Source organism: Chelon labrosus (assembly GCF_963514085.1).
Source record: "Chelon labrosus genome assembly, chromosome: 23".
Taxonomy (NCBI): Eukaryota; Metazoa; Chordata; class Actinopteri; order Mugiliformes; family Mugilidae; genus Chelon; species Chelon labrosus.
Genome location: NC_140356.1, coordinates 5,872,810 through 5,884,862, shown reverse-complemented (window position 1 = coordinate 5,884,862; position 12,053 = coordinate 5,872,810). Strand labels below are relative to the sequence as shown.

Genomic DNA, 12,053 nt, shown 5'->3' with positions numbered 1-12,053 from the left:
TAAATGTCTGCTTTTTTTTCCAGATGACGCGTGTACCTGTATCAAAGTGCAGCACGTACACAAATGTACAGGAGTGTTGGTCTGCACAGGATCCATACTGTGTCTGGTGTGGCTCTAAACAAAGGTCAGAGAAATAACATCTGCATCTGACATCTTCAAAGACTCATCATGAACTTGGTTATAAGAGATTTCTCTTTTCCCAGATGCACATTTGAAGATGACTGCAAAGATTCTGACTGGTTGTCCATTCCTGATGATTTCCAAGAGAAAATAGTTTCTCACAAAGTTGTAAAGAACCCCAGTGGAGAGGTACAGGTTATACACTAACACTATACAACTGTAACTATCAGTTACTTGTCACTCATCTCTCTTCCTTTCTCAGATCACGCTAAAGATCCAGACCCACCTGACTGTGAACTGGGAGGAGTCGAACTTTGCCTGTCAAATCTCTGCATCATCTGGAGAACTTTGTACACAAAATAGTCCTCCTCTGTTCCCACAATGCACCTGCAGCCTATCCCATGGCTCAATTCCTGCTGACGGTCAGTAACTTTAGATAAATAATCCAGTTAACTTAAAATCTCACAATCAGAGAGGAGTTGTAGATGTTATGTTGTCATAAATCAGGCCTGTTCATTCATTTGCAACATGTCCCACCATAACCACATACAACCAAAAATATCAATGAGAGAGACAACTCTGACAGAAAAAATATTCTACCAGTTGACACATCTGTGTTGTCATGTGGTAGAGGTCAAGACTCTGAAGTTCATCATATTGTTTTCTCTAACAGGCCTGGATGTCACTGTAAAGATCAGACTTGGGAAGACGCTACTTTCAGAGCGACTGAAGCTAACCAACTGCTCTGACATCAGTGGACCTCCAAGTTCTGTCTTGTAAGTCCATTCGTATTTTCTAGAAATCAAAGACACTTACTGTGATTAAACTATCATCCTTTGATCATAGTTGGTTGACTGTGCTTCATCACCATGGAGGATATCTATGATATAATATATAGACATACTACACTGTAAAATGTAATAAGTTGACTTAAAAAGGTAAAATATGTCATTAAATGTAAGATAGACTATAACATGTCAATACAGATAACTTAAAGGTTTGAGTGATGGTAAGTAAACACTACTCATTAAGAAAAGGATACTTTTACAAATCGAAGCATTCACAGTAATAGTAAGGAGGAGCTGCCTTAAAATCTTTAAGTGAGTTGAACCAAAAGTTTTAAGACGTTGAAAGAAAGAGGGAGAACAGTTTGATGGGAGCACCAACTCCATTTGTTCTCTAAGACAAACAACAAACAATCTCGGGAGCTAGCATACAGCAATGATTCAGGCTGACTGGAAGACTTGTGATACTGTGGCGTTGACTTAAATAAGAAGGACTAAAAACAACTTACAAATGATGTATGGAAGAAGTCTGCATTCTCATCTCCAAGGAGGACAGGAAGGTCAAGGAGGACTGCTGTTCGCTTCGCCTCTACAATGACCATCACAGTTGCTACTGCTGTAACCCATTAGCTCTAATGAGAGCTTGGTGACAGTAAGGTGTTTCACAATGAATGGTAGCGGTGGTAATGGTAAACAAATAAACCAAAACTTGGCAATTTAAAGACATTCAGTTAACCAGCAACATCTCACCAACAGTTTACCAAAATAAAACCAAAGTTTAATTAATAAATATCTAGTTAAATTTACCATTTAGCTGCACCTCACCTTCTCATGGCCGGGCCAGAAACTCTCCTTTTGCTTTGAGTGTAGTAGACAGCAGCCATCACCAACTAACCCTAACCCTAGCCAAGTGCTGCCACCTAGTGTCGTGCATAGGTATCAGGTTTCTCTGGGTTTTAGGGGTGGGTCCTCGTCACATAGTTTTGCATTACTCAAAGGGGAACTACTGTTTTTTTCACAACATGGACCTTATTTCTGGCATAAAATACTTTCATTTACTTGCCCATACAACTTTTGTGTAATTTGTAGTCATTCGGGAGATATTTTGATCTGTGTATATCCATATAGTGGGAGTGACTGGGGCACCGAAACGTAGCCTCTAAATAACGCATTATCTGCTGTGAAACTCGTTCATTTTACCAATATTTTATTATCATACGCTAGTGTTATTCCCCGTTGAATCTGGAATTAGCTGTTATCATCATCCAGGGTCTGTAGCTTAATCCCGGCTGATGTCTTCTGACCTGGATGATGTCATCTCTGACCGCCGCACACACCTGCAACTGTAATTTGCTACTGCTAGTTGTTTGCAACATGGCTGAACATTTTTCCATCGTGGGTGCACGTGGTGCTCAGAGATGACAACATCCGGGTCCTGTTTTATTAGAAATTACGTTTTACAGTGTAATTGACACAGTACTATATTAGTAATCATTGTGATCCATGTGAGTTGTTGTTAATATGTGTTTGTTTGTTCTTCAGGTGTCAGCAGTGTATCAAGGCTGGCTGTGGATGGAACGAAAACAGCTGTTCCTGGTCCAATCAAGGAGTGGAGAATGTAATAATGTTTGTTTTTATTTGAGGTTGTTTTTAAGATAAGCATGGTTCATGATAGCTGATCTACAAGAATAAGTTGATTAACATTTCCTTACAGAGGCATTTTATCTATTAAAAATGGTATTCTTATATAAATATGTTTTATAGATTCACTTATTTGCATGGAGCAGGCCAGCTGAACAAAAAAAGATAACACATTTTGCCAATGTATCATGGGGTTATGAATGTGCATTTATTATGAAGTTTTATCGTACTTTGGAAGAACATCCAGATCTACCTGTTCCCTAATTATGGAGCAGTGATATGAAAGTATAATTATATACGCATTTATACAGTTAAATACTTTTCTACCAGCTGTTTTCCTGCATTTGGTAGCTGGATTATCTGTTTAAAGTTTTTGCATCTCTCAAGTTTTATGGATCTTGTTTTCTAGTTCTGCGCACGACAGACAAACACATGTCAGATATAGCCCACTAAGAAAGATATTACACTGTATTATATAATAGTTGTTCTGTGTCTGAGTATACCTTAGGTTAGCTATGTACAGTGTTTTTTTATATATATCTGAACAAACATTAAATGCAACAGTTTCTGGATCAACTGTACAGTGACTGTAAACTTGCTGGATTAACTCCCCCACTTCCTCCTGCAGGATAATGTTTGCAAAAAGATGGAGCCTGAGATTAACTTTTCTGTGAGTCTGAACCTCAACTGTCACACGCATTGTTCCTCTGACAAATCATCTACATTCAGTAAATGTTATAACAGTAGGGTAATGTTTTAAAGGTGATTTTTGTGGGGGTTTTTTTGTTTTGTTTTTTTTTTCTGTTAGAAGCCAGAAATCTCCTCCATCACTCCCAGTGTTGTGTCTTTCTACGGTAGAAACCATGCATTGTTGTCAGGTCAGAACCTCATTAATGTGACCAGAGTGAGGATCCAGACAGACCTAGACTGTACTCCACAAGAGTGAGTCACTTTACAGACAACACTAGAAGACCTACACTAGAAAAAAACACTTATACTGTGAACTGACATATTCTACAGTGTCATGTTTTCTGTACATTATAGTTATTGTGATGATGGTGAGTCTTGATCTGTTTCTCTTTCAGATCTCCTGTATGGAACAAGACTGCTGTGAGTCTGACGTTCCACATTCCCAGCACAGATAAGAAAGGTGTTGTCAAAGCATGTGTTCTACTGCCAGATAGCAGTTGCCATGGCAACACTAAAATCACCTATCGATCAACACCATCCTGCACCAACATTGCACCAAGCAGCACCTGGGCCAGGTAAGTTTAAATTAGTCAATTTAATACTGTTAACAAAATGCACAGTGGTAGGACCTCCAAAAGAACCAGGGATAAATACCTTCTCTCTGATTGGATGCTGTTCCATGTTCTGCAGTGGGAAGAGGAAGGTCACACTCATAGGGGTCCACCTAGAGTCTGTGGAAGGAATCACACACAGCCACAGCCAACAGGAAATCCAACTTTCCAGAACCAGCAGCACTCAGGTGGGCCTCCAGACACAATGCCCCTTTGTTATATAACATTAATTACATTATATGATATGATATCTTGTATATTGTATTTAATTGTGAATTAAATACAAAGTAAATTTAAAATGTATTTTAATACAATGTATTTTAATGAAATAAAAGATAGATATAGTACCTTTGAGACATTTCAGTCAGCTGTTAGACCATTACACAACACAGAAAATGCAGACAAGGGAGAGAGAGTGCAAATTAAATTCTTTAAACCTTTTGAAAGAACTTTCTTGGTCACCAGAGCTAACCTCACATATTCCACACTTCACACTACTTTTGGTGTACCACAGGGTTTAATTTTATTCTCCATCAAAGTGCTTCCACTTGGCCAAATCATGCAGATGACATGCAGACATATTTTCCATTGATCTGGCGACCCAAGAAGCCTAGCTGCTACTTTAGATCATCTCAACTTAGTTACTCAAAAAAATAAATGTTAGTGTTCAGAAAACACTCAGTCTGGATCTCTTATCAGCTACCAGGAACCCACTACCAGACATTTAGCAGCAGTGTTTACTTTGAGTTAAGTGTTGAACCACGCTTTTTACTTTTCTTAACTTTAATTTGACTTACCTGAGTCGGCATTGTTTAGCTCTGTTCAGTTTTACATCTTTACATTTTATTATGTAATATTATGTTGAGACATTAAATTGCATTGCTTACCGGCCATGTCAGCATCATTACCATATCATGCAAGCCACACCCAGTTTCGATTATATATAACAGATCTAAATTCCCCACAGAAACTCTCCTATGACACAACTGCAGCTTTAAACCCTCAGATGATTTCTGTCAGCACTGTGTATTTGAAAGTAGCCAATCAATCCTTGGCCTGCTCCACAACTATAACCTACTATCCAGACCCTGTGTTCACCACCTTCACATCCACAAGGACAGGGGATGGGGTTCGCATCACAATACAGGTACAACTTTTAAATTTTCTTATACATATTTTTTTAACAGATGTGCAAACATCAGGCATTTGTCATTAAATCATTTCAGAAAAAGGCAGACAAACTGGAGATGACAGCAGCAGAGTTGTCAGTGTGGGGTGTTAGTGATGAAAATAAATACCCTTGTATCATGGAAGGCAGAGAAACCAACAACCAGACTGACTTTTTCATCTGTGAGATACAAACCACAAACAACATTAAACTTCAGCACATAGAGGTAAAACTTTCCTCTGAACTGGAAAATACTGAGTCAAACTTGAGGCAGTTTAGTTTTAATGCAATGACTTTCAAATAGAGACATTTACCTAAAACCTTTGATGAACACAGTAAATAGATTTTTGACTGACTGCTCCTTTGTGACATTCCGTTGTGAAATTTCTTTTCAACAGAAGTGCCATTATTGTTTTCTAGATAAAGTATGGTGGCCAGACAGTGAAGCTAGGTCCTTCACATTCAGTTAATCTGTTCTTTCTGATCCTTCTGATGCTGATACCTTGTGTCATAGGTGGTAAGTGATTTTGATCCATCAACGGTTTATGACAAAGTCTCAACTTGTACGTTGCATTATGTTTAATGATTGCTTTCTGCTATTTTCATTAGAGATATTGGGGAATAAATACTAAGATATTTTTCTGTTCCACTTAATAGAGGAAATTCTATTTTTCTGCTCAGTTTGAATCAGTAACTCTTCATCTTTCAGTGTTGGTGTTTATCTGTCAGTGGCAAAAGAGACTCACCGCTGAGATGAACACGCTCTGACCATGGATGTCTAGTTCTCCAGCCATTCTCACAGAGAACACTTTCACCTGCTGGCCAGAATTTGTATTAAAAAGCTTCCTGCTTTCTTTATTTTCAATCAGTATTTTTACGTTCTTCTTCCTGTCTCTGTTGGTTGATTTGTAACTTTGTGGTTCAGATGACACTTGAGACAGCCACTGCTAGCAGCCAAGAGTAATCCAACACCATCAATTTATCGTTGTGTATATTTATCATACAGACCTCAGAGTAGCAGTAATCCTCCCCTCTTCTTAATCCCAACCAGAAAGCAAATAAGCATATTTCCCAAAATCAGGAACTGTTCCATTAAAGCATCAGGCCATTGGAGCTTTTTGACATTTACTCTTTTGATACAGGCTATAGAAGTAGTATATACAAAGTCATTGTATTTTAGGTGGAATGTTAATATTAAGAGACCATTCAAAGTACTTATTACTTATGCTGTACTTATTACAGGTTTTGACTTATTTTTTATATAATTTTTATACCAGTGTTTACTTCTATATACTTTTTAATGACCATGTTGAAATAAATGCTTATCCTATTACTACCTTGTAATTATTTACTACTTCATGGGCAATTAGAGAAGTATTGACAGTGTGATTTATTTCTTGGTTTTCCTTAAATATATATATATTTTATTCTACCTCTTGTGTATAAAATCTTTACATTGGGATTTGCAGCCAGCTGACCACTTTGTCCTCCAATGCCATGGTGCAGAAGTGCAGCCCTTTATGCTCAATGAAAACCTTCTAAATGTAGGACTGAGACAGCTGACATACTGCTGCAGTGGGAATGAATGCTGATCAGCACCTCAAGACATTCACTAGACAATTTTTGGAACTTCCATTAGGAGGAAACAGCTTCACACACTGATCAGGCATAACATTATGATAGGAGAAGCAAATAACATTGACCATTTTGTGAAAATACAATGTTCTGCTTCCAGCCTGTTGAACCTGGCATGAATCTGGATGTTACTTAGACATGTAGCACCTACCTAGACCAAAGCAATGACACTCCTTGATGGCAAGGTCATCCCCAGCAGGATGTAGCCTGACACACACACAGAAACGGTTTAACTCAAAAAACATGAACAACAGCACAAAGTGTTGCCTCCAAATTCAGTAAGATCCCAAACTGATCAAGTATCTGTGGGATGATCCACAGAGGCCCCTTCCCTTCACCCACAGGAACCCAAAGACCCCCACTAACAACATTCTGTTGCCAGACACCACAGGACTATTACTCTTTTAAAGCTACTGTTTTAAAGGCAATAAGTAGCCTAATGTGACACACTGATTTCATTTAGCTGCTATTTGAAAAACACTGAATTAAAATAATTAAAAACTAGTCGGTATTATTTTTGCAAACATCCTCACTTTAAATTTATGTAGCCTATTTTCTGCAGCCATAAAGTATGGCTAATTTATGTGAAGAAAACTGATAAAATTATTTTATTAATGCTTACAATGGTCTTTTGCGGATATTTTGAAGATATAAAACAGTCTTGTAGTGAGTAAAGTTGAATTCTGGACTGGCGTGAAAACTACCATTGTCTGATCTTCACTGTCAATGATGTCTAAAGTTATTTAAGAGAAAATAAGTTCCCAGAACTGACACCAGATGTCAACTTTGCTTTACACTTGTCTGAACACGCAGAAAGGATAGAAAGGATAGTTGTATAATGTTTGGAGGGGTCAGCGGACATGCACTTTCCTTGTTCATTATTTGATTAGAAATGTCGTGAATTTTTGTGCAGATGTTAAAAGGATCGCATATTTGTCCTGCAGATCACTGTCTTTAAGTAGAGACAAAAGAGACAAACAGAGAACTGATTCGCTAACTGAATGGAGGTGAAAATATCCTTGTCACGGCTTTTTGTTCCTCTCGAGATGGATACCATGTAAACTGCTGGAGGCTGATTTATCGAGCACTTGCCAGCTGTCATTGAGTCTTTCTTAATCTTGACTGATCAAAATGTTTTGAGACTTGATTTTGTATCATTATCAGCATGTTTTCTTGACTAAAACTGTGTGGACTTAAAGAACATGATATATGATCGTCAAATGGGGCTAAGTGAAAACAGTAATGTTGTTTAATCATCATATATCAGAAACATTTAGAATATCTGCAAGGCCTTAGTTTCGCTCAGCGCGCTCCCTCCTCCCACTTTCAGCATTTCTCTCGAGTCTCGCTGCGCTTTTACGCGCGGCTCTGGAGACGCAGTCAGAGATCAGAGCGCTATGCAGAGCTTCAGTGTATGAGGGTATCCAGCCAGAGCTGGCACCGTTGCTGGAAAATGATCCTGCTGCTCGGTCTGCTTTGTATTCTCTGGGGAGAACAGGGTCGGTGTCTGGAGGAGGATGGAGGAGGTTTCGCCTTCGATGGAGACATCCGCCACTTCGCAGTGGCCACCAACACGGTTTATATCGCTACAGAGGAGAAGCTGTACCAGCTGAGCCACGACCTGACTCTGATCCACAGTCTGACCCAGAGAGGAATCTTGAAACCCGGTAAAGTGCCGAGTCTTGATCAGTTTGACCGGGTCTCTGAGACGGCTGCCTGGAACGCAACTTTCAGCGTCAACTTATTATTACCATTTGTTGAGAATGACGCTCAGATCATCTGCGGTGTGACCGACAATCAGTGTGGTTACTGCGAGGTTCTGGACCTGAGGAACATCTCTAACCTTCTGTACAGAGAACACGTCCAGGTGGGACCACTGAGACGCAACAGCTCGTTCGTCGGTATTCTGGTGGATGTTAAGAAGAATCCAACTCAGACACAGACTTATATTCTGACCGCGATGCAGCCTGAAAACAGCAAGTGCTCCTCTGATGCCGAGACCATCAACCTTCAGGATGCAGATCACAAAGACCAGGCAGCTATATTTTCTCTAACTGATGGATTAACCACACCTGCGATCAAAAATAAAGGCGATGTGGAGTTTGTGGACGGATTTCAGATCAACTCGACCATCTATCTGCTCTCCAACGTAAGAAGTGAGGCTAAAAGCAACAAAGTCCGACTCATTTGGCTTGAAGGGGAAACAAGTAAAACCCAAACTCTCAAGTCTCTGCGGGGGGCGACTCTCAGAGTCTCTGATGGTGAAGACAGCAGACTTCTGGCCTCCTCGGTCATCCCAGGTGGACAGACGGTGCTTTGGAGCGGAGTGTTCAGTGTGGACGGAGAACAAAGCAACACTGAGCTGGTGGTGTTTGACATCAGTCTTGATCTCAGCTTAGAGAAAGATAAGGATCCAGACTTCTACTATGTGGATAGTCCCAACCCGAAGCAGGTAAATAATGTTTCAGTGGGGATTAGATGTTTTCTCTACGTTTCACAGTATGTCTTCTCTGGTCATTCATGCAAGATAAACGTTCATCACTTCATTATTGTGTGGTTCCTATGAAGTCACTAAACTAGAAACATCATATATTGACTCACTTTAAGGACCTTTAATGAAACAGCAGAATTCTGTCTTCAGGTGTCTACTGTATAAATACCGTTCAAATCCAAACCTGATTCTCTATGTGTCTCTGTTTCTCAGCCTAAGACCCTTAAACCAAAGGCAGTACTCTTGAGGCAGCCCTACATGACCTCTGTGCTGGTAGTGAGGAAGAAGACATGGATGGTTTTCTTTATTGGTACAGGAGATGGACAGCTCATTAAGGTAAGTATATAAAGAGTGATGTGCATCTGTCACTGGAAAGAGAAAAAAAATACTTTTAATCAATACTTTATTAGCACCGGGATATATATCAAGGGCTGTTAACTATTACAGTATCTTTAGAGTATGTTAAGTCACAATGCAGTGGAACGTTTTTTTTCCACTAGCTAGTTGACAGTGTCATGTTTAAAGAAAATACATTGTCATTTGAAATAGTGTCATCTGAATAACCTAATAATCTTCCAGTATTTCTTAAAGACGGTCGAATCAGACTGAACTGTGTACACCATGATATAATATTCTATCTGCTGCTACTTTCAGCCATATAATCGTTCTGGAGGAACATTGCGTACAGTTGATGCCACAAACAAAGAGGGAATCCATTTGAAGTTATAAATTGAAGCAACTTGAAGACTTCTGATAAATTTCAATCACACATGCCATGAGGTTGCCAATGCTGAAGTTAGAATATTAGAGCACATGTCAAATGTTTATTTGTTTTACCATAACAGTTGACAGGGAGGAAATCCAGCAGGGACTAGACTGTGAGTGGGTGCAAGAGGTTTACTATAGTGTTCAACCCTACCTGCTTTGATGGTAGGGGTGATTCAGTATCCAAGGAGGTAGATGGTGGGGAGCCCAAAACTGGCACTTGGCTGGATTAGCTCATGCTGTCTAAGATGTTCAAACATACAGTAGATCAGAGGTAGGATAATTGTTCTGCATCATCCAGCAGGTATAAGAAACAAACATGAACAATGCAGAGTTTTGCTATGGGCACACTCTTTAAAATATTACTTTTCAGCTTGTTGTATCACACGCCTGTTATTTTCATGAGATCACATCTGATGTGAAACTCAATGTGGTTGAAGAAGCAGGCAACAAGCGTAAGTGGTGACAAGAAACAGACCTAAATGCAGACACTCAGAGGGTAGAATTAAAGACAGTGTAAAATATTAGTCAGCTGATTAATATACTTCTGGAGTCTATACTTGCCTGAATTAATGCATCACATCCTGCATACTGGTAAGTGTTGAAGTAACACAGTGGAAGTGACATGAAGCAGAAACACAAACTAATGCTTCCATCACACTTCATTATTTCTGTGCTGGTGTGACCTCTTATCTGTTTCAGAGAACAAAATGGCCTCTACCTTTATGAGTGTAAAAGGTTTTCCTCTGCAGCCTTAATGGTGGCGGTCATTAGCTAGTGGCTAGACCTAAGTGCTGTCACAGGCATAGCAAAAGGTGTTGCTTTCCTTCTACCTTTTGACCACAGTAGTTTATTGAGGCCGGAAATATGCAGTGAGTCTCTCAGAAACATAACAAAACTACATTGTTGTTGTCAGCTTGCTGTGGACAGGAACTATCACCCTGCTTGTCCCACGGTGCTCTACAGGGCCAATGACGACCGCCAAGTGTTTCCCAAAATACAACTGGATCAAGTAGATCAGAAACATGTCTACGTGGCATTTAGAAACCAGGTACTGCTGTTACTCACTCACGATTATTTTAGTGTCACATGTACCTTTGCTGTATTTTGAATTGTCTCTAAATGATTTTTTTTTCCAGATGAAGCGTGTACCTGTATCAAACTGCAGCATGTACACAAAAGTACAGGAGTGTTGGTCTGCACAGGATCCATACTGTGTCTGGTGTGGCTCTAAACAAAGGTCAGAGAAACAACATCTGCATCTGACATGTTCAAAAACCCTTCATGAACTTGGTTATAATAGATTTCTCTTTTCCCAGATGCACATTTGAAGACGACTGCAAAGATTCTGACTGGTTGTCCATTCCTGATGATTTCCAAGAGAAAATAGTTTCTCACAAAGTTGTAAAGAACCCCAGTGGAGAGGTACAGGTTATACACTAACACTATACAACTGTAACTATCAGTTACTTGTCACTCATCTCTCTTCCTTTCTCAGATCACACTAAAGATCCAGACCCACCTGACTGTGAACTGGAAGGAGTCGAACTTTGCCTGTCAAATCTCTGCATCATCTGGAGAACACTGTACACAAAATAGTCCTCCTCTGTTCCCACAATGCACCTGCAGCCTATCCCATGGCTCAATTCCTGCTGACGGTCAGTAACTTTAGATAAATAATCCAGTTAACTTAAAATCTCACAATCAGAGAGGAGTTGTAGATGTTATGTTGTCATAAATCAGGCCTGTTCATTTTTTGCAACATGTCCCATCATAACCACATACAACCAAAAATATCAATGAGAGAGACGACTCTGACAGAAGAAATATTCTACCAGTTGACACATCTGTGTTGTCATGTGGTAGAGGTCAAGACTCTGAAGTTCATCATATTGTTTTCTCTAACAGGCCTGGATGTCACTGTAAAGATGAGACTTGGGAAGACGAACCTTTCAGAGCGACTGAAGCTAACCAGCTGCTCTGACATCAGTGGACCTCCATCTTCTGTCTTGTAAGTCCATTCGTATTTTCTAGAAATCAAAGACACATACTGTGGACAACCTACAGTATATATATCATGTAAATAATGAAAGACAGAACTTCTTCTTCACAGAACTTGATGACCATGGTTGGCAGAGACTTATCAC

At 39.6% G+C, this 12,053-nt stretch overlaps 2 protein-coding genes across 2 annotated transcripts in view; both read left to right on the top strand.

The window, feature by feature from the left end:
• Window positions 1-12,053, top strand: part of LOC311508333 (plexin-C1-like) — a 30,497-nt gene that overhangs the window by 3,901 nt on the left and 14,543 nt on the right. Inside the window, exons 4-14 of the mRNA XM_084573042.1 lie at window positions 24-124; window positions 204-309; window positions 383-542; window positions 794-896; window positions 2,448-2,523; window positions 3,175-3,216; window positions 3,355-3,488; window positions 3,632-3,811; window positions 3,927-4,035; window positions 4,815-4,994; window positions 5,074-5,241. Of these exons, the coding sequence (XP_084429168.1) occupies window positions 24-124; window positions 204-309; window positions 383-542; window positions 794-896; window positions 2,448-2,523; window positions 3,175-3,216; window positions 3,355-3,488; window positions 3,632-3,811; window positions 3,927-4,035; window positions 4,815-4,994; window positions 5,074-5,241 (1,359 nt within the window). The remainder of the gene's footprint in view (window positions 1-23; window positions 125-203; window positions 310-382; window positions 543-793; window positions 897-2,447; window positions 2,524-3,174; window positions 3,217-3,354; window positions 3,489-3,631; window positions 3,812-3,926; window positions 4,036-4,814; window positions 4,995-5,073; window positions 5,242-12,053) is intronic.
• Window positions 8,036-10,981, top strand: LOC311508339 (uncharacterized protein). The gene is made up of 2 exons (XM_084573047.1): window positions 8,036-9,102; window positions 9,355-10,981. Exons 1-2 carry the CDS (start codon window positions 8,065-8,067, stop codon window positions 9,487-9,489), a joined length of 1,173 nt encoding a protein of 390 aa, XP_084429173.1. The 5' UTR covers window positions 8,036-8,064; the 3' UTR covers window positions 9,490-10,981.

Bases quoted from the DNA above. Each gene is read 5' to 3' on its own strand.
- LOC311508339 (XM_084573047.1), top strand. From the start codon at position 8,065: ATGAGGGTATCCAGCCAGAGCTGGCACCGTTGCTGGAAAATGATCCTG. The intron at 9,103-9,354 runs GTAAATAATGTT...TCTGTTTCTCAG, and splicing joins ATAGTCCCAACCCGAAGCAG to CCTAAGACCCTTAAACCAAA.